This window comes from Struthio camelus, chromosome 7 (genome assembly GCF_040807025.1).
Source record: "Struthio camelus isolate bStrCam1 chromosome 7, bStrCam1.hap1, whole genome shotgun sequence".
In the NCBI taxonomy this organism is placed as follows: domain Eukaryota; kingdom Metazoa; phylum Chordata; class Aves; order Struthioniformes; family Struthionidae; genus Struthio; species Struthio camelus.
The window spans coordinates 30073487-30095290 of record NC_090948.1 but is presented as its reverse complement, the minus strand read 5'-3'; the positions used below and the strand labels follow the sequence as shown (position 1 = coordinate 30095290).

Genomic DNA, 21804 nt, shown 5'->3' with positions numbered 1-21804 from the left:
GAATTCAAACAGCTCTTTCAGTGTGTTCACCTTACGGAATAAGCATCAACATCACCACATTTCTATACTTTTCTTATCGGCATAAACAAAAGCTAACAGCTTCTTTAAAAAAGAAATCACAAGAACGGCCAGAACACTATTAGCAGTTTCTTGCAATGCCGAAATGTTCCAGGAAGGACTTCAGTTCTTGTTTTTTGTTTTCCATTTTAGTAAGCTAGGAGTCCCTTACAACCTATTCCTAAATAACCGCTCAAATGGATTTTTTTTTAATTGTATTTATTTATGGTCAACTTTCCCCTGAAAATATACTTGGCCTTGACTACTACTTTGAAAAAATAATGTAACAGTGGAAAACTAAACTTTTGCTTCTGCTTACCGGCAATCACAAACATTTCAGATACCTGATTTTGTTCTGTTTTACTTTTAACAAAACCCCAGACGTTTAGAAGGAAGCAACTGACTTCTAATTTTTCACTGAGCATTTTCTCAGGGGAACAAAACCAATACACCATCTCCATGCGCCCAATGTGTTTGGCCAAAGTATTTAAATTTAAACACTTGAAACTAGTTTCAGTTGGAATAATTTAAACTAGTTTTTAGTTTAGCTCACAGATATTAAAAAGCATTACTATCAGAAATGTTCTTATCATACAGCATTTAATCAAGTTATCGTTTTCTGCGGTGTGTTTTTACATAGACTGTAGAAACCGCCCTACACAATCCAGTCTCTGTGCACAGAGGAATATGGCAGAGCAAAGAAACACCAGCGGAGAAAGGCTATGAACACCACTTACGCTCAGCAAGGAAATACTAAGAGATATCATAAAGACAACAAACTATCTCTGCACATCACCCGCTACCTACCACAAAGGAAACGAAAAGCTGACTTTGTGTACAGGTGCCCTATAGCGTTTATGTTAAAGGTGAGGGGAAAAAAGCGACGGTAGGGTAGTACATGTAAATATTAATAGTGGCTTTGGATAAGCTACAATAATTTACTTTTGACTGATGAAACCTTGAGTGATACATCTCTTTCTCACATAAATGCCTATATTTAGTATCCTTTGTACAAGTTTAAAGGCCACTGGCATAAATTAAGGCTCCACTGTGTAATTCACTAAACGAATACATTAGAGATGGTCCCATCTAAATCGTCAGCTGTATTTATGTACCGTGAAATTTAAAAAAGTTATTTTCGAAGTGTTTTGCAAAATATTTTTTATTTCCATCCACTTCTTAATGCCATGACTCCAAGCACGCACATCTTACAGAGAAAACAGACAACTCTCAAAATTATCGCCACAAAATCTCTCAAGTCTGTTACGTCCCGCCAGTCTTTCCAACTAGGTACATACGGTCTCCAACCCTTCCTAAAGCTCCAAAAGCACAGCGCGTCCGTATCTAGCCCTTCCCTGCTAACGGAGAACTCCCTCCAGCCTCGGCTCAGTACTGCACGCTGCCCGTGCCAGGCTCTGAGCAAAACAAGCCGAAGGGGAAGACTGCAAGCGGTCAGCAATTTCTTAACTCACTGCAAAGAGATGGAAAACCGGTTTTGGGCAAGCTGTCTGAAAAAACCAAAACATTCTGAAACTGTCCTAGCTGAAGGAAACCGTCATTAGGTGACAGAGCATGTGCTCTATCCGGTTTGTGGTTTAGACAGCACCTGCAGATAGCAGGTGGCTATCACCGTGGCCTCGAGTCTCACAAAACACCAGCACACACATTTACAAGAATCATTTCTGTAACCGTGCAGACACACCACATAGCCATTCGCGTGGAAACCGGCCCTGCAAAACTAAGCTGCCGTTCAGCAGGTGATGTAAAGTACCGCGGCAAGCTGAAAGCCTTGAACTTTTTCTTCATAGCTCTGACAAGGCCTGTGAGGCCTGTATGACTTATGTGCTGCACAAGGTGGGAACACTGCCTTCCATTTCACATCTGGTCGCCACAGGTCAGGCTGTGACACGCTCGCTACCGCCTCGTGGCACCTAACGCTCCACGAGCCGTCTGCCTGCTTTCAGAGACGTGCCTGCAAAGCGCGGTGCTACTCAGCAAGAGTTTGGGCATCGGAAGCCACCCCCTGAAATCAGAAGACGCGTCAGGCCAAGTGATTAAGTTAATTCAGGTGTTGCTGAACCCGCGAGCACCCCCGCCCCCCGCCATCCACACGCAGTCCCGTAATGTTATAGCTTTCACGTATGTCCACACACGTGTGCGCGCGCACGCAAAGACACAGAGATAACGCAACTTACTTCTGCCCATGTGGAACACACGATCACAGCTATGCAGGTAAGAAGCAAAACTGCTACTGAAACCCACTCGTGCCTCAGAAGAGGCTGAAAGGGTTACCATCATATGACATTATGGGACCACAGCATTCCTCTGATCAAAGACAAAAAGATTAAAGCATCACACCCAGCTCCATTGTCACACAAGTAGCCCATGCAATGCATTACTACAGCCCAGATTACAGTCCCAAAAATCCACCGGTAACGGCCCTATTATTAACATGCCACCTGTTACCTTTTCCAAAATGCTGAAATTATCTTAAGATCGTTTTCAGCTTGACAAATGCAGTTTAATCTTTATTGCTTCTCACAGCCCAGACCTGCTTCGTCCACGTCTTACTGAGCTCACGTGTGGCGGAACGCAAGCCCGAGTCCTCAGCTCCCCCCTGCTACGAGGCATTCCTTTCGCTCGGGTTTATCAATATACCTGGGATTCCATATCCGACTGCTCCTTCACAATAAAAAACACACCCACCCAGTAGTCTACCATTGCCTGTTGCCTTGGTAATCCGAATGCCTGGGTACTCGCTGATTATCGGCGAATGAGACTCGCATTGTTCACACCGCAGCGCCTCTGCTATGTTAATGTGAGATAATGGCAGCCAGAAGACTCCTTTTGTTCCCAGCTTTGCTGTTTATTCATAGTGCCTGGAGGTCAGCGACTGCTACAACAACCGGGGAAGGACCGCGGAAGGCGTGAGCAGACTCCCTCCTGCCTCGCTCCGCGGCGGGGACACGCGGCAGCCCCGCGCAGGAGCCGGGGCACGGGCAGCGCTGCAGTCTGACTCACGGGAGGTGCAGCAGCAGCCAGGAGGAAGACTGGACGGACTCGCACTTCCCAGATTTTAGATGAAGCTGATTTACGCTCCCAGAGAACGGGGAGAGAGGAAGGAGGGGGGGGGGGGAAAAAGGCTTTCTCTTACGGGGGGCGGGGGAGCCCGGCGAGAACACCACCCCGGCGGCCGGGGCTGAGCGGGGCGGGCGGCCCGGGGCCGAGCCGCCGCCCGCAGCCCCAGCCCGGAGCCGCCCGCCCGCCCGGGGCGGAGGAGCAGCGCGGCGCGGCGCGGCGGGGGAGCCCGGGCAGCCGGCGGGCGGGCGGGCGGGCGGCCGCGTCCGGCGCGGGGCGGCGGCTCCTGGCGGCGGCGGCAGCTCCGACCCGCGGCCGGAGCCGTCGCTAACGCGCCGCCTGCGCGCGGTGCGCGGAAGGGCTGCGGCGGACACGGGGCCGCGGCGCGCCGGCCGCCGCGCTCCTCTCGCCCCCGCGGCCCCTCCGCCGCCGGCCGCCGCTTCTTCCCCTGCAGCCTCTGCCCGCACCTCACCGCCTTCAGCGCTGCAGCGCGCAGGCTGCTGGTGCGCTCCGTCTGCCGAGCAGTCTTTATTGTCCTCTCTAACGAAAAACAGCCAGCGACTGTAGCAAGATTTTCTACCCGCTTTAGGAAAAGCGCTAGAAAAGCTCTCCATCGCTGCAGTTAGGGGCGGCTGTTCCCTTTTCTTCCCACTGTGACGCTGGAAGAGACTTGAGAACCCAAGAGTACGGGCACAGTAGGAATCAAAAAAAGACATAGCCATATATCAGGAACCTACCCCTTTTTTCATCTATTTTCTTACACAGAAATACTGTCATATTTTCATCTAAATGAATTAATTACAGGTACTCGCAAAGAAAACGCATCAAGAAAAATATCAGGTTCTAGGCAAAAAACCACATCTGTGTTAGTGTTGCCAAATTATCCCCAAAGAACAAAAATCCAAAAAACAAATGCATTTGACATCATTTACGCCGGAGATGTATTTTTTCCACCCCACTGAAATTTGAAAACGCAGCCAGCCGGCGCAGCTCCCTCCCTGCTTCGGGCCCATGTCACTTCCTGCCCGTCAGGCCGCAGCGCAGGGCTAACAAGGTGCCGTGCACCCCGCGCACCCACCGCAGCATGCTGTCGTCCATGAGCTGTCCCTCCCTCAGCCCTTACGCCTTTGGAAAGGAAACTTAAACCTAACATTTGGACCCGACACTGTAGCAGCTGAAGGGCCCTGTTGACTTGATTCTGATGTTCCTTATCCAAAGACACTCCATTCACTTGAAAGGCTCCCAATGAGTTTAATGAGTTTTGCATCAAAGAGCTAGGTGAAGTGTAGCTTTCAGTGTCACCACATGGTTATTATGCTGACAGTCGAAATTGGTAAAAACTAGGGATGTTGCCACAGCTGAATGATTTTTAACTCCGATGCCATCACAAATGTGTTGGCTCCACTGAGACCAGGGGATGGAGGGGACCTTCCCAGCACACTGGCAGAGCAAAGTCACCCAGGCTCAGCACAAACCATCTGCTCTTGAAAGTAGCCCTCATGTAAGGAGCGTGATGCTACTGTGACAATCACTAAACAGTAACTTACAATCAGTTAGGCATTCTTAGAAATTGGCTCTTTCATATGCTCCAAACACTAGGATGAAAGTTGCTTTTCCAAAAGTGCTAGTTATTATATTTTAAAAGCTGATATAGACAGGGCAAAGCCTGAGAAGGTCAGATTTTGCCTTAGTCAGCAAATGTACTTTAAATAATATTAGCCTAGTCTTTATCAGGATTTTTAAAATATCAGCTGACACTTTTTAATAAAAACAAAATTTCACAAGACAAACCCCAAACTTTTTAGCTAATAGCTAAAAAGCTTACAGAAAAAACCTCTTAGGCGTATATAACTTACATGATGTACTTATCAGATAACAACATAAAGTATATTAGCAGTGTCGCTACATATCACACCTATTGCAGTAGCACTTACTCTGACACTCTAATGAATACAGAAGCCCTTTTTTGACACGTGCAAGGTGCTGTGCAAACAATAAAAGCGAAAGATCATCCTTGTCCTAAACCTCTTGCACAGCACATGAAGAACGTGTATTTGAAGGGAATTTAAGCTGCCTGTTAGTGTTTTCAGAATGCGTGTTTCTCAGTCTCTCCTTTTGCCACAAGAACTCAAATGAGTTCCTAAAACCTAAAATGAAATGCAAACTTTTCCCATAAAAGTGATACAGGTTTAATTATTAATACCTAGTGGTCACACACAACCAGTTTGCAACTAGAGAGTGCCAATCCTGGAGCTTTTAGCTTCAATGCTCTTCCAAGGGTCTCTTCCACTCCCTCCCCACAATAGAAGAGTACGCTGAATCCAGTAGTAACAGTGGTCTCAGAGGACAAGATGGGCAAACAGCCTTGGGAAAGAATTCTCAAGCAATTACAATTTTGTCTTTACAATACTTATAGCCTATGGGGCCAGCCTTACTTAACATTGTTTTGAACAAATTTTGTGTGGTTTTTTTTTCCTTTATGTAATGTTATTTCTGCAGAAACTTTCTTGGATTCTGAACTTTTCCCTTGTTTTTTCCTGACGGTGGATTTTAACCCTTCTCCTTGGTCTGAAAGACAGAAGGGAAAAGAGACTGTTCTTGCAAAATCAGGAGCAACACAGGTTGCTTTACTGGGTATATTCGCTTATATTAGGATTTACCTGTTGAGTCTGTTGAGTCCCTAATTACATTTATTTCATAATTTCATAAACAAAAGGATGAAAGGCTTAGAAACAATCTTGTTTTTCCCCTTAACGGTAGTAAATTCTTTTGCAAAGACTGTTCCTGTATACTATGTGCGGTAATGATGGGATCCCGGCTGCAAACTGATGCGTACAACCCGCACAGCATCCTTGTTTTCATGAAAGACTGCACGCTGCACCTGACCTTTCACTTCAACCATTTCCCTAATCCAGACTTTTTAAAAGTGACTACCACTGTCAGCCAAAACAGCCCATGATAGCAAAACTGAAAAGGCAGCAACCTGTGCAGAAACTCTGAAAATGTTTCTACCCATGTGTTAGAGCTGGATGACTTCTGATTTGTAACAAACCACACACAGGAGAGGATCTGAATCACCCAGTAAAAACTCAGTGCAGAACCACAATTCTCTTCCAAGAGCTCCTACCTATATTGTAGCTCAGCTGTTAGGTTTAAATTGGAAGAGAAAGGGATAAGACAAACACTAACAATAGGCACCCTTGTAAGGCAAGTCTAACCAATAAATGGTATTTATAGCAAGTACCTGAACATAAAACAATAATGATAACAAATAAAGCACCTACTATAATATTGAATTACTAGTTAATTTGATCTACCGTTTAATTTTATCAAAATCTCTAGCACAAAGTAATTTGTATTAAAAATAACTTTATCTTTGTACTTTAATCAATCTTGACTGCCCTATGCAGAAATTAGCATTATTCAGTCACTAACTGCAAGACAGCTGCCAATTAATTAATTAATACAGAAGACCAAATACAAAATTTGTAATGAGAGAGAATATAATACAAACCCAAAGAATACTCAAGAAAACATACCAGACTACAACAAACAGCTGTGTATTTTCAGGTGTTTACATTGACAAAGTAAGCATTGCTACACACTACGCAAGCGATGGAAGGCCCCCTAACTCTTGCATGGGTCTGATCCATCTTAAACTGAATGGGGGTGCAATTCCTCCTGAATTTGATAGGAACTGTGCCCCTTTAAACCAAGATTCAATTTGATCCACACGTAACAGGGCCCACCACCCAATGCAGTAAGGCGTTAAGTGGGGATGCGATCAAAGTACAAGAAAGCATTAAAATGACAGTAATTTGTACTTAGGTAACACCATTTGCTAGAGATCTTAAAGTACCTTATAAATATGAAGTAAAAGTCAACCACCTTGAGTAGCACCTGTTATTACAGACACTATGACAGATTTGAAAAATACAATACAAAGCTGTGAGCTTCAAAGCATGAAATTTCACCTCTATGCAGAAGGCCAGCCCAAAGACTACGGGCTCTCTTTAAGTCCCCTGTAATTCCTTTAAGCAGGACTTAAACTAGAAGTTATACAGGAGTTAAGAGGTAGATAAGTCTCATACTGGTCCTCAGCACAGGAATAAAGTTTACCCACATGAATCAGTAAAAAGGGTCTAAAAAATGAATGAATCTCGCATTCAGTTTTGAGCTAACTATTATGACACTGCACTGACTTTAACAGAGTGAAGACCTGAGTTGCTCTTTGAGACTCCAGTGTTCACTGTGCTCATAAAGGACAGCTGACAGACACAAAGCATGGCATCTATCCCATCCATCCCTAACGAACCATCCCGCGTTAGGACACTGAGAACGGTATATTCTCCTTTCATTCACGGGTCTTTCGCTGGATTCTGTGTTATATACGCAACCTGCATACTGATTTAACACTTGATCACTCTATTGTTAATGAAAAAACCTGAATTAAAAAATAAATTAGCACAAGACAGTCTCTAACCCTGCAAGCATTTTTTACATGTGTGCAAATCCCTACATGCCTTATATTCTGCTCTCCGTAAGTACGTTTGGCCAATCGTATCACTGTCAAAGACCTTGTTGATTTGCCTACTTCAGTTTTCTCCCATTACTCAATTCATTTTTTCAAAATAAAAACTCCTGAATTCCTTCTAATGTATGTGTCTACAGTTTTTCAAATATGAATCCTTAGATTCAGATTCTTGTGATACATTCTTGAGTCAGAATTTATTACAACTAGCTGAGGCAAGTTTCAAATTTGAGACAATGCAGCTGTGTTTCTGCAGTGCCCAATACAATAGGATTCTAGTCCATAACTGGAGTTATCGGTAATCTCATTGCTAGTAAAGGCAACAGTAGAAGAATCCCTGTTTTACGTACTTCAGGATAGTCTGACTACAGGGGAACCTTTTCTCGTCCAGTGATATGCAGCAGTTGATCTATATCCTGTATTCCTTTTGTTAATATATATAAGGTACCTGTATATGCTTTGCTCTAACTTCACATCTAACGCTGTTATGAACCTTATAAAGCGGCTGGCTACCTTAATTTCTCGTAGAAAATAAACAACATACATTCTTCTGGTTAGGATTCATCCAAAAACCTTGTGAATGTAAGGTTTGAGATGCTGTGAACTTTTTTAACACTAAGCTTTTGACCCAAGTACAATCTAATGCCGATACAAATGTTGCCTCATCAACAACTTTATCACTGAGATTATACCTAATAGCTTTTCATCTTCTATTCTATTCAAATAAACAGAAAACTCAGTTCTTCCCCACCCCATACTTCACTGCTGTCCTATAGGACCATTTTAAAACATCCATGAAAACAGACAATTCCAGCTGGAAAAAAGGTCAGAGTGCCACAAGATGAGTCAATGTAATGTACCACCTGAGATAATCTGAAGCAGTCAAGGTATGGCCAAATTACAGATGAGGTGGCAGCTCACATGGAAGCAGCTCCATAGCTACCAGGTATTCCAAATCCCCAAGACGTTGCTGCAGCTACTGCAGATAAGGAGTTATGCCACAGAAGTAATATTGCTAGAGGGTTATCTCATAGGTAACAGCACTAACTTAGATCTGACTCCCAGGATCTTCTTCAGTAAAGCATTTCAAGGTCAATACTCAAGAGAAACTCATAGCGATTACCTGAAACTGGATATTACCTACTACTACTAGGTAGAAAACTGGATAACCTGGCATTGCCAGAAATGCTGGGGTTTAGAAAGGGAGAGAATTTATACTTTGTCATGTGACAGTGTTTCAGTGGAGGACTGCCATGAAGGAAGAAATGTGCCTAGAAATGAACCTTAACTAGTAATATAATACATGGCCCCTGTGAGATAGGACAGTACTTTCAACCTTACTTTATAGACAGTAGGGGAACAGATGCTAAAAGGTCAGATAAGAATCAAGCATCTCAAGCATCTAAAAACTACAGAAAATACACCTAAGAGCGCGTATACACTGCACCACATGTTTCTAAGCAAACTGACCACTAATTCCAGCTTGGCTTCTGCGAAGCTTCTCCCAAATGTGAAAATAAGTTATTTTAGAACGCAAGGTTTTCTCATTTTTACGAAGTATGTTTATACCTGATCATTTCATAAGCAACTGAAAAAATAAGCAATCCAGGTGCTCTGAGAAGTCTGCAAGGTTAGTTATACGAGAAAAGGATTTTATTCTCAAGGGTTATAATAAAAGGCATTGAGGTCCCATGATTTCCCCACAAACAGAACAAAAATATAGGGGGATGGAGGGAAGAAAAAGTGATTTCAAGAATTGAATTCCCAGATCCAAATGCACTGATATAAAGATGAGTAAAATCTTTAAACTCCATTCTAACACGAAAATTCAAGTTATATTATACTATCATAGTATCTAGGTATAGGGAATCTAAATGAACATTTAGCCTCATCTATGGTGTTATAATACTTTACTAAAAAGTACCCTACCTTTTGCCTAAAAACAATTTATATTTCTGCGATTTTTTTAAAATGTGATGTTGAACGAAAGTTAAACTTGAAAACCACTTTCAGAAATAAAAAGTGAATGTTTGACCCTGTCTGTTCTTACTCTCCAGCTTCTGCCTTGATGTAGGCCCCGTGGAGAGGACATTCAACTGCTGTTTCCCCATGTAAAATAGTAATCAAAGGTTTCACATTTTTATTTAGTTTCTTCTCGGTGCCCTTTCACGCTTACTTTTTCTCTCAAGTAACGTAACTGCTTTGTGGCCCTCACCTGATATAAGAAGGTTTAGGCTGTTTACGGCTATGCCCAATATACAATTGTTTTGCCCTAGCAGGGCATTTCTGATGCAACGCACAAAATGGAACATCAGTGAAATGTTTTCAGCCTCAAGAAAAGCCACTTCTATTTAAATAAACAGTAGGAAAATGTCCGGTAAGAGATATGTTGTAGAATTTTCTCCTTAGGGCACAACCTTAAGTTTGAAAACACGGCCTGCCAGACCTGAGCACAGATTTGAAGATGGAGGTGTCATTTCACTATGCACTGGGTAACAGCAAAGACAAAAACCAACAAAAACCAAACTTATTTAGTCCTTGCTGCAATTATGGATTCCCTGTTGTCTATAGTGCTGTTCAGCGTGTGAAACAGTACAGCTACCTCTGTCAATGGTAATAAGACTTCAATTAAAAGATCTGTCATGTCGCCTGTGTGTACAAGCTTCCACTCCCAAGGAATGGAGTGAGACTCACCTATGAGAGAGGGTGGGTTTCATGGAGCTCATAGAGTTCATGGGGGGTTGCATGGGTAGCTTCCCTGGAGGATCGTTCTGCCGGCTTTTCTGGTGGCGAAGCAGCAAGAGCCGTCCCAGCTCCTCACACCACGATGAAAGCAGTGCTGTGCAAACAGAACAAAATGACGGTAAGCACACAACTGAATATCCAGTTCTGCCGAGTGCAGACGCAAGCTACTGTAACTACAGGAGCCACAAACAGAACAGACAAACCCCAGGAGTGAAAAGCCTGTCCAGGAACCACCACTCACATTATTATCCTATCAAATTCAGTCTGTAATTGCCCTACGCTATCATTATAATGTTTTTATACAAGTTACAAATATTCTGCACGGCCCAGGAGGCACGAGAGAACTTGTCTGAGCTGAGCAGCGAAGAGATGAAGAATGGACAAGGGACAAGTCGTGGGATAGCTGTTACGAATGACAAAAGGTGCAGGAGAATTCATTTCACGCTAACAGAAACATACAAAACAGTACAGAAAACATCATTCGCAGAAGGGAGCAAAACATAAGACGACTTCCATTTTGTTCAGCTGTTTTTGTGCAATAGCTTAATTGGAGAAAATACAAAGAGAAAACCACATGCTGAAATATATTTCCAAAACTACTATTAGCTACCAGTCTTGAATGCATAAACAAGACAACATGGCCACATAAAGGTACTTATACAGATGTAAGTGCCTGACTTTATATTTGAACCAGTCCAACCCCTAAATGTGCATTTCCATTATGTGACTAATCTTCTGGTCAATGAGGGTACTTCTGTGCTTACAGGAAAACCATGCTTGTGAACTACGATAGGCAGAGGTTTCCTAGAGAGACTAGCAGCTTGCAACACCCTCTGAAGACATGAGAGGGTTCATCATCTCTGAAAACGTGGCCTTTCCCTTAGGCACGCACACTCAAAAATGCCAGTCCACGTTAGAGCCTGGGGAAGTGACTATGGCTGAAACCGGGCCCCAGTGAGGGCTCCCAGGCAAGACACCACCTCCAAGCCTCCGCTAACTCCTGAGCCACCAGCCAGCCTGCCCTGTTCATTCCCAGATCAGAACTGGTTGTGGTAGACAGCTGCTCAGGTACGACACAGCAGCTGAAGAGTTTCCCCAGAACAAAGCGCCGACTAATCACAAAATTTTGTCGTTGAAGGAGGGTCCTCAAGCGGAAGCGCTTGGGGTTTTTCCTTCTGTAAAGCATGCTTTACTAAAACCTCATAACAGTAAGATGTTTTGTATCTACTTTTTTAACTAAGCCTTTTCCTGAGGTGTTAGGAACCTAAAGCCAACCAACAGACTGTGTTAGCAGGTGAGAACCAGAAGACCACTCAAAAAACAAACTGCCAGAGTTTACTGCAAGAAAGCTCTAAAATGTCATTTTAGGCCTGCTGGTTTAAACGAGACAAGCGCAGAACTCTCTCAGATCGGGACTTTTATTTTCAATACTTGTTTTTCTAACGGTTATGTTCTAATCTAATGCCACAATGGTAAGTAACAGCAAAGTGTCATTTCTGGGTACACCACCTTCTATTTCCAGGTGATACTCAAAGGTACTGTTAACAGATAATGGTCGAAACAATTTCCAAAGGGACTAATTGTAAAGTCATATTTTTAGAAAAAAACAACACCACCCATAAATATGATTTTTTCAGTAGTAGAGGCAGCAACTGGAATTTTTTAGACGTTTAATGGCGACACAAGAAAAAAACTCAGAGCTCCTGCCATTCCTGTGAATTAATCGCACATTTGGGCAAAGGAGATGTAGTAATTTCATTGCATTTATCAGATGGAAGGTCAAGAGTGGTGTTTAGGGAAGCATTTTAGTGCTCTGCTACCAAATAAAGGGGACACCGCCTCTTTATGTGACTAAACACGGTCACTCTGAAATTGTTAGCCTCACAGGTAGCCTGCAGCAAGCATTCGCCCTGAGCTCCGTGAAGCCTTCCAGCAACGAGTGTCAGCCTAAGCTGCTTCTCTATCAGCCAAGGAATCTGTCAACAAGCATTTGATCAAATTATACTCACCTTTTATCCCTGGCACATCATTACTAACGCGCCAGTGACAAAAGGCCCCCTTCCCCCTTTTCAAGCCGCCTGGAGATAAAAATCCCCGCCTGGCAGAGCTCCTTCGCGCGCGCGCTGCGGCCACTCGAGCTCGGAGAAGAAGGAACAAAGCGCTCTGCCGAACGCAGCCGTGCCACAGTAACAGGGCAGGCTGAGCGCTTCCGCAGCGCGCTGTGATTACTGCGGTGTCAGTCGTCCATCCGAAACGTGGCTTTGCTGTGAGGAGGGAGCTGTTCCTCGGGCACACGTATACGCACTTGACAAACAAGATAAAAAGCAACGACCGAATGGGCCTGAGGACATGCACCTGCAAACAAAAGCCATACCTGCTTCAAAGAAAAGCAGAGTAACTCCTGGAAAAGGAATATGCCAATGAGATGACACAGCTTTGGTGAGGTGCCGATAAGAAAAGATATTAACGAGCTATTATTATTACTACTGTCCAACACGCACGTTTATAAAGGTGACATGTAAAGCGTCAAAGAACAAAGAGGCCCTCACGATAAGGCAGACAGCTACAGTCTACAAGTTATCTGGAGGGTACTCATGTTTTTAGAAACTAAGAGACCGAAGGTACAGAACCTAAGAAATTTACTCATCCCTATCACAGCACTCATTACTGAGAGGTTTAACCTTTCCTCCCCCGGGGACATTTTGACTCATGTACCATGTATAATAATCGCTCCCTTCCCTGCCTCGGTGTTTGTGCACGGCATGAAAACAGAGCAGTCGGTGGCCGACTTAAGAACTACCGCTCCGTCCCTATCCCCCTACTGCAGCCGGAGCGAGAACGTGCCGCGCGGTTTTGCTCTCGTTTGCTTGAAACGCTGGAACGCCCTTCCCGCTTCCTTGCCCCTTCCACCTCCGCTGGCGCTGCCGGGCGCTCAGCGCGGTGACATGAATACACACCACGCACACATCTGGTACAGCTGGTTCTGGAGAACATTACTTCCTGTGCCATTCAAGTAAGATGAAACAAACTGAAAATGAATTTACAGATTACACTATTCATCTTTAGTGTACTTAGTTACTGCTTTTTATGCTGACAGTATTAGGCACATCTCAACTCATTTACACTCAAAGCACGAGAAATCCAGTATCATACTATAATGAACAGATAAAGCAGCAAGCACAAAGGACAGCTACAGATGGTGCCAACAGTCAGGCTCTCCCTCTCCTAGCACAGCCAAGCAGCTGCTTTTTCTCCCCCCTCCACCCCTCCTCCTTGTAACACAGGAGCACACATTTTGCAGATGGACCATCCTCGCCGTCTCGCACAGCCTCTTGCTGCGGCAGTTTAATGATCAGATTTAAATCGTGTGCCTATGCTGCATTGCTACAATGTCCCTTGCGTGCAGTAACGGCGCTTTCCTGCTTCACTTCAAGTCAACTGTTGCAATGGGGGAAACAAAAATTCTTTAAATATGCACCCTCTCCCTGTACACAGTACAAGCGTAAAATACAGCCTGGTTAATATACCAGAATTGACGTTTTCATCCAGCGTTCAGTCACAGAGGGCTCTGCCAGCTCATGCCAAAAGACGCATAATAATGGCAATCAAATGACGTGCTGACAGTTTAAGTGTATTCACACATTTATTTTGCTTAAAGGGACACACTCTGGGTTGATTGGTGCAATATTTGACCTACTTTTCTCCATTTGCAAAGCCTGTACCATTCTTAATGGGATTGCATTTTACTTTAAACGCAGATGCATTTTCATAGGAATAAATCAATACTGATTTGCTAACAATGACTACGTTAAAGAAACCCGCGCAGAAACGAGCAGCTGCGGTCTTTCCATTTATGAAATGGAGAAAAACAGAACAATTATAACTAGGAGAAATTTCAATTGTAAGTAGCCAAAGGGGTTTCCAAAGGAAGTGAGAAAATATCCGTTCAGAGGTATTCAGCTTCCTGTCACCCAGCCCCATTTTCCTTTCTCCTCTCTCTGACGAGGGCTCTAAGTTGCACCAGGGCATCTGAGTACAGAACACGACCAACCTCTCCTTAAAAACACTTACAAACACACACACACACACACACACACACACACAGAGAGCTGGCCACGCTTGGTGACCTTCTGGATGTCTCCAATAGTTCTGAACACTTTCATTTAAAAATCATAAAACAACCTGACAATGCATACACTGGCAGCTTGGGGGTAGGGAGAGGGAAGGAGGCGAAGGCAAAGAACTTCTTTCCCTTCAGCCTGAGTCACATTTCAAGCATTTCTCTGCAACCACAGAGCTAAACTTTGCTTGAAAGAGAAAGGAAGCAATTGTTATTTAATCCCTTGCCTCTAGGAGCCAGGTCTTTAAGAACGTGCCAAATATCACAAGATTTGCGACACGATTATTAGAATTGGCAACATCCCCTGATATTGTTCATTTCCTGTTAGGGTCCTTTTGTGCTGAAAAACTGTTATACGGGATTAAAAAAAAAAAAGCGGAAAAAGATTTCCAGCGAACGTTCTGCAGTGCATTTGATCAAAGTGCAGTATGTTTATAAATCAAAACTGCACTGGAGCAAAACCAAGCGCTTCCAAGCCCCGCAGCAGTCGGGAGGAGCGCTATTTCCGCGCGGGGCGCTGCCAGGCGTGGGGCGCCCAGGGCCGCTGCTCCTACGGGGTGCCACAAAATGGGAAACGCGCAGCCTGGGGGCACCGCACAGCCGCCCTGCGAGGAGAGGGGAGGAGGTCGCACGGGGAAAGCAGCTCGGTGCCGGTTCAGAGTCTCGCTCAGCTCGACCAGCCAGGCGGGTCCGGGGAGCCGGGCTCGGCCCCCGCTCGCGGCACTGTGCTGGGACTGAAGGAGGCTCTGCACGTGCGCAGGAGAGTTAAGCCATTAACACGGGGCAGAGAAACAGTGCTTTGGCTAATTAAAATCAACTGCCTTCAAAAAAACACTAGACGCTTCAGAAAGAAAAAACAATCAGCTCAAGTTGGGGAAAATCCATGCTTAAAGCACGAACTGCTGCTCAGTTTCTTGCATCCTGACTACAAATGCTTCTAGCGCGCCTGCATTCACAAACCAACGGGTAAATGACGGATGATGATGATGCATCTTGAAGTACGGTATATAGCTATGGTATCGAAGATTGGGTATAGTCCATTACAATCCTTTTTAGGGAAGGGAACAGAAAGGGAAAGGAAAATAGGCTAAACAATCGATGCTGCCCAATAGATTCACTAATGCATTTCATTAGCTGTATACACACCACCATCAATAGCTACAATCCTGGAACTGACTGATTTAAGTCAACGTATCACAAAGTGCTGTAGTAAGCATCTCCGAGTGAATGAGCCAGTGGGCTCCCTAGAAAGCAAAATACAGAGAAGCATGGTGCTAATCTATTTACCTATTATGATACCCTAGTATTAGTTACAGCTTATCACCTCGGTAAATCACCGCCTCTTGTTAGGGAACGTGCTTAAAGGTGCAGCAAACTGTTATTTACAGGCAGACACTATATTTACAGCTACAAAGACAGGTGAGGAGGGGATAGGACAACAGCTCAGTAATTTCAATGCCTTCTGCTTCCCAGGAGACTGCTGTAGGAGCACAATAGGATTACCGTTTCCTTGCTGCAGTTAAGCTGCAGTAGATAGTTCAATAGGCAGACTGGCAGACCTGTATTTCTTACTCACTGCAATGAAAACATTGGGGGGGGGGGGAAAAAAAAGGATGAGTTTGAGCTGGAGGACTTTCTGTTCAGCATCATCTCTCTGGCTTGTTTTTGATTTCACTTCAGAAATAAATGCATTTAGCTGATAAGATTTTTGCAGCATATGTAAGAAAATCCAGCATTTTTCCCCGGTTCATATCCATTAATTTATTATGCTTTCAGAAACAAATTCATAGTTTTTATATACAGAATTCCTTAGAAATAGAACACAAAGCCAACAAGGGCTCTGCATCCTCTGCTGTGCAGCCTGCAATCTACACACAATTTTTATAAACCATTCAGAGAGATAATTTGGTGGGGTGTGAAGGGAAGCAGTGGAGGGAAGAGAGGAAAGGGAGGGGAAGTTAAGTATTGTCCTGGTTATTTCAGAACGTCCTTCTTTTCACAGAAGGACATCGAAAGTACACTGTTTGGACATATATAAAAACAGTGAGTGCTAACTAGGTAATGCTCCATGTGCTGTAACATTAGAAAAATAATTTCAATTGCATGAAAACAAGAGAATATTTTTGCACAGTTCCGGGAAACAGTAAAATCAGAAGCTCTCCTCTTGTTTTAAAACGCGTTTCTGAAGAGCTGGTAAACGGAGAAAGAGCTGAGAAACTGATGGTCCCAAAGTATTTCAAGGAGTGATTTTGCCACAGCCCTCCTCACGCCCTTCAGCAGAGCCCGGCCACGGCTGACTAACCTGTCGGAGAGTCAGTCCGGGTAGGAAAGCAAGGCCACAAAGGAAATAGGATTTAACTCTCCATTACAGGAGATTCAGAGCATGTGTGTGCTTTCCCCTCCTCTCAGTTCTTTGGAGGTACTGCCTACACGTCCTAACCTTCAGACAGCTGAGCGCTACCCCTGCCGTTACACAAGCTCCTGCGCGGCCTCTGCTGCGCCACAGTGAGCACAAAAGCAGGATGATGCCAGCTCCAAAGCACCAGTCGACGTTTTCCTGCAGTCCGGCCGGTCCCGCGCAGCTCTGCTCCTGCAGCCGCTCGCCGGGAGGCCACCCCTCCCGCCAGCTCCTGGCAGATGCCCGCTGCACCCAGGAGCCCACGGCAGAGCCACGGCGCTCGCTCCCAGGTGTTTGCTCCTACCTCATCCCAGGAGGCATACACCCCAGCTGGCTTCTCTTCTGCAGCAGCTGATGGCTGCGCTCGCTGCTCTCCGTCAGGCAAAATCAGGCAAGTTAGCTTCAGCAGTCAGAGTAAAAGGGCTGGACTAAACTGCCTGATTTTATTTGAAGTTAAAAAGCACAAACACACAACCTCTGGTTTCGTCTTCAAATTAACACATTTAAATAAAGTACTAGTCTTTATGCCTGTAAAAATTTTTTTTGTAAAATTGGATTCACTGGTAGAGCAAAGGCGGCGCCGGCCTGGGTCTGCAGCCTGGCTGAAACCACGGTTCTGGAAGGCGTAAACCGTCCCACTAATCTTAAAAGGAACACCAAGTCAAAAGCAATGATTCAACGTTGAAATACTTTGTGATATGTGTTTCTACCACAAACATCTAAGTCATGTCCTTTATCACCAAAAGCCTCCATAACTACCAAAGCCACAGCTGTGTCCTGCAGAAACATCCTGCTTTACCCCAGTAGGATCTGTATGCAATTATGTGTTATTATTAAAAAAAACCGCACAGGTTTGTAGCAAAATAGATAACATGGGGAATGCCTAAATTAAACTGAATGTAATGTCAAATTAATTAACAGAGATTTTATTCAATAACCACCTTATTGCAAACCTGAGAGTTATCTAGTATGTGCTTTCAAGTCTGCTGCGTGGGAATGCCACAGTGTACAAGTCTGGTCCTGAATACGGGTCCAGCTTGCCTTGGCATCCCTTCAACTCTTCATAAATACCTCTCAAGACACATACAGAGGCTTCCCCAAAAGCTCTTGCCAATTGGAATAGGAAAGACTGAAGACACAGATTCAAACACTGCTATCCTTATCCTGTGACTTTAGTGAAATTGGGATCCCCCAATTTCATTCGGTACTTGCCAAAACTTGGCAGAGCATCTCACCAGATTCACTACATTAACTTTAAAGTAATACCTTACAAAACAGCAACAATGGCTCAATTTGGCAAGCACTAAACACTACATGAATCCAGATAAAATACAAGAGCATCTCATTTAGGCTTTGCTGTACTCTTATTGCTACATCGGAAAACATCAACCGTTATGAAGAGAACACAAAGCTGATGAAAGGCTACGAGTAAGCGAATCTTGGATACGACTTTCCAAAAGAAATGCACTCAAATAGCATTAGACTTCTTATTTTCTTATTCATTCAATTATTGGTTTCCCTGCCTAGGCTGCAAACAACAGTGCCTTGTGCTTTTATTTCGTAATGCCCGTTCTGGTCATCAGCAGATTCTACACATAACACGAGCATCTGAAAAACGGAAATGACTTACTTCAACCCATCTTTCGCTAGGTTCAAACTGGTGACCTACAGGTGAGAGGCTCAGTGTCACTTTATCAATCCTGAGCCCTCCAAGTACTACTGCAAACAATTCCTCAGCTACCTAAGAAGCTTTATTTATTTATGCTAACAAGGGCTAGAAAAAAATACCACAGACATTTAACCACAGAGTTTTCAACACAGGGAATCCATGCACAATCAGTACTACTGTGAAAGTCTAGAAAATGGAAAATCTAGTCCTCACAAAAGGAAAAGGAAGAACTGCAGAGTTAGAGGCCCATCAGCCCAACTACAGTTTCCTATGGAGGAAGAATAACCCAAAGTATTCACGAGGATCAAGAGGAAAGAAAAAAATGAGTAAGAACCAACATGGACTTGTCAGAACAAATCACATCACACTTCTGTATTTTCTTTGTACTGGACAGTGCAGACCTTGAGGACAGAGTAGTTTGATTTTGTTTGATTTTTGTGAGGCTTCAACGCTGCTTCACATGACAGCCTTACAAGTAAACATGGGAAATAACATCTAGCTAAAAAAAAACAGAAGATGGCTGGAAACTTGAGCTTACATAACAATTAGATCAATGGTCAGTAATAAAAATAAGGATTATAAGGATTTTTGCAGGAGTCTGTTCTGGTTCTGATATTTCTGTTTCATTTATGCATATCCGCGATGCGGACAAAGCGTTAGAAAATATTCTTGTTTGATTTACAGCTGGCACAACCTGGAAGGAAACGTCAGTCCACTGCAGAAGTTTAATGCTAAACTGTTAAAATTAGCATGACAAGTTGGAGAAATGGTCTGAAACTATGTTCAGTAACAAGTACAAAGTATGACACTGCACACCTTCACAACAGCTGGATGGGAAACAACTCTGAGGAAAGGATTTCTCAAAAGGGACCGGAGGGTAATAGCAGTGCACAGGCTCACCCATCTCGTGCTGCTGCAGGAAAGTCAAAGGGCCTCCTTGGCTGCACGAGCAGAAGTGGAGCCTGAGCACCACAGTGTACATCCACAAAGTGGAGAGAAAAGCCATGAAAATGATTACAAAGAACACATCAATATGACCTGCAAGAAAAGACTGCATGGACTGCACGTTTTTTGGATTGCTTTTTTTTTTTGTAGAAGGAGGGAAGATTGAGAGCAGGAACTGAGACCAATTTACAGAGTGACAATGTATTATCCACATCCACAGTGGAAAAGCTGAAAAATAATAAAGGTAAACTGCAAAGAGGTAGAAAAATACAGGCTAGGGATTAGAACCATCCTCCTCATGAGAAAGGAGTGAGTTGAGGCATCTCCAAGACTGAGATGCTAAGAAAAGGTCATGAGAATCCCTGTCTGATGAGAATCCCTCAGGCAAGAGGGCATGGCGTAGATAATTCCTTGAAGTCTCTTACAGTCCTATGAATCTATGGTTACATAGATTGCCCAAGAATTTCAATCAAGCAGCTTGCATCTGAAAGATATTTAAATCCAGCTTTTATTTATAATTACTCCAAAAAGACCAGAAATGAAAAAAAAATACTTAACATTTCAGTAGCAGAGCGGAGAGTTCCTGCAGAGACTATTAAAGCGGCTGCCCAGATACATGGCTTGCTGGCTAAGTTTCACAGATGAAAGAAACTGAGTACAGGTGACTTGCCGGAGGTCACTGAGTCCGTGACAGAAGGAGCCCCAGAGCAGAGGATCACACAGCTCCCTCGCGCTGGGAGGAACAACCACAACCGCCGCGCCAGGGGGTCACTGCTCTGCGCCTGCATTCCCAGTGCTTGCTAGGGAACCTTTTCAAGCAATTGTAAAACATCTGGAGAGGCTTTTATGGAGGGGAAAAAAAAATGCAAAAAACACACAACCAAAAGTTGTAGCAGAAGCATGGTTCCAACGTTAACGCTGTGCAGCCAGAACTGCTGAGAAGCACCGTAAGCTATTTCAGGAACTGTTTTTGCAGTCTTACTCTTAACTTTGATTTTATATTATTTTATATTTTATGTTTTATCAGCTGTCCTCAGACATTTTTCATTTTTGTACAACTAATTTAATACAGCCTTTGCCAACTTCTTAGGTATTAAAAAAAATGCTAGTTTTCAGAGTTGGGGGTTGTAGGACCATTTTCCACATTATAGACACTTGAATAGAAATAGGATGAAAACACTCAAGAGTACATCCTCACAATCTTGTTTTTCATTTTGAAAAAGAACACGATCTGTGTATTAAATAATCTCTCTCTCTCTCTCTCTGTGTGCTCAACCTGAAAATGAAAATGGTGAAGTACATTAGCAAAGAGAAACTCAGCCTACAGGAGTTTTAAACTTAATGATTTCTGTTCTAACAATGCAGAGCAGACAGACGTATGCACGCACCGCAGTTTCAAGAAGGCCATGTTTCCCATCTCAACCCCCAGACAATGCTTTAGTTTTCTTGTGTAGTAATTACTTCTCTTTTTCTCTTTCTGTCCCCCCAACCCCACAAATCCTGCCATCTTCACTTTACTAACAACCTCCTCTGTTCCTCGGGTACCAATCGCCTTTTCTCGAGAACCGCCTAATTAATTAACATTCAATTAATATTGCTAAGCTAAACGCCAAATAATTGTTCCCAACTGCACTGGGAAGCTGGGAACTATTTTAAACTTGTCTACCCTGAAAATTTGTTTTTTCTAGCTGTGTTGGTTCGTCTAATAGTAGATATTCCCTCTTCCTACAAATCTTGCATTGCTTATAGTCTTAGATGATCACTGATATGACAACTTAATATTATTTTTATGTTTTAAATATAATTTAAAATACATCACAATCTCCTCCCGAATTAATTGTTTTCTCCCGCTCAGACACGGTTGTATTAAATAAGCAGACCTCGGCAGCCCTGGATGTTCCTGTGAAGGCATGCTGATATCGTTTCAGACACACACTATGTTTATTTTATTTATTACCAATAAAGCAAAACTAGTAAACTCATCTATGTTTCATTGCAGCTATGACCACACAAAGAACTACAATTGGCCTAAAATGAGAAATTGGATTCAGCGTCTAAGTAAACCTACCCTGATCTTCAGATTACTTTGATGATATTGGTGCGACACGAAGCGCTGGGCGGCAACACTGCCTCAAGGGAGCCCTGCCTCCCGCTGCCTGTGCCGGGGCCCTGCGGCGCCGGCTGACCGCCCTGGGCACCTGCTGCCCAGGCAGCTCCTCTTCTGCCTTTTCTTTTCTTTTTTGGCAGAGAGGTTTGGTTTG

The 21804-nt window shown here is 43.8% G+C and overlaps 1 protein-coding gene across 31 annotated transcripts in view; it reads right to left on the bottom strand.

The window, feature by feature from the left end:
* Positions 1 to 21804, bottom strand: part of ZMIZ1 (zinc finger MIZ-type containing 1) — a 358594-nt gene that overhangs the window by 43582 nt on the left and 293208 nt on the right. For 27 of the 31 annotated variants that reach the window (XM_068950527.1, XM_068950537.1, XM_068950536.1 and 24 more), the window contains one exon: positions 10361 to 10505. In XM_068950527.1, coding sequence (XP_068806628.1) covers positions 10361 to 10505 — 145 coding nt within the window. Of the gene's footprint in view, positions 1 to 2763; positions 3166 to 10360; positions 10506 to 21804 lie in introns of those variants that run through there. The other 4 variants (XM_068950559.1, XM_068950542.1, XM_068950557.1 and 1 more) reach the window with 4 other exon arrangements.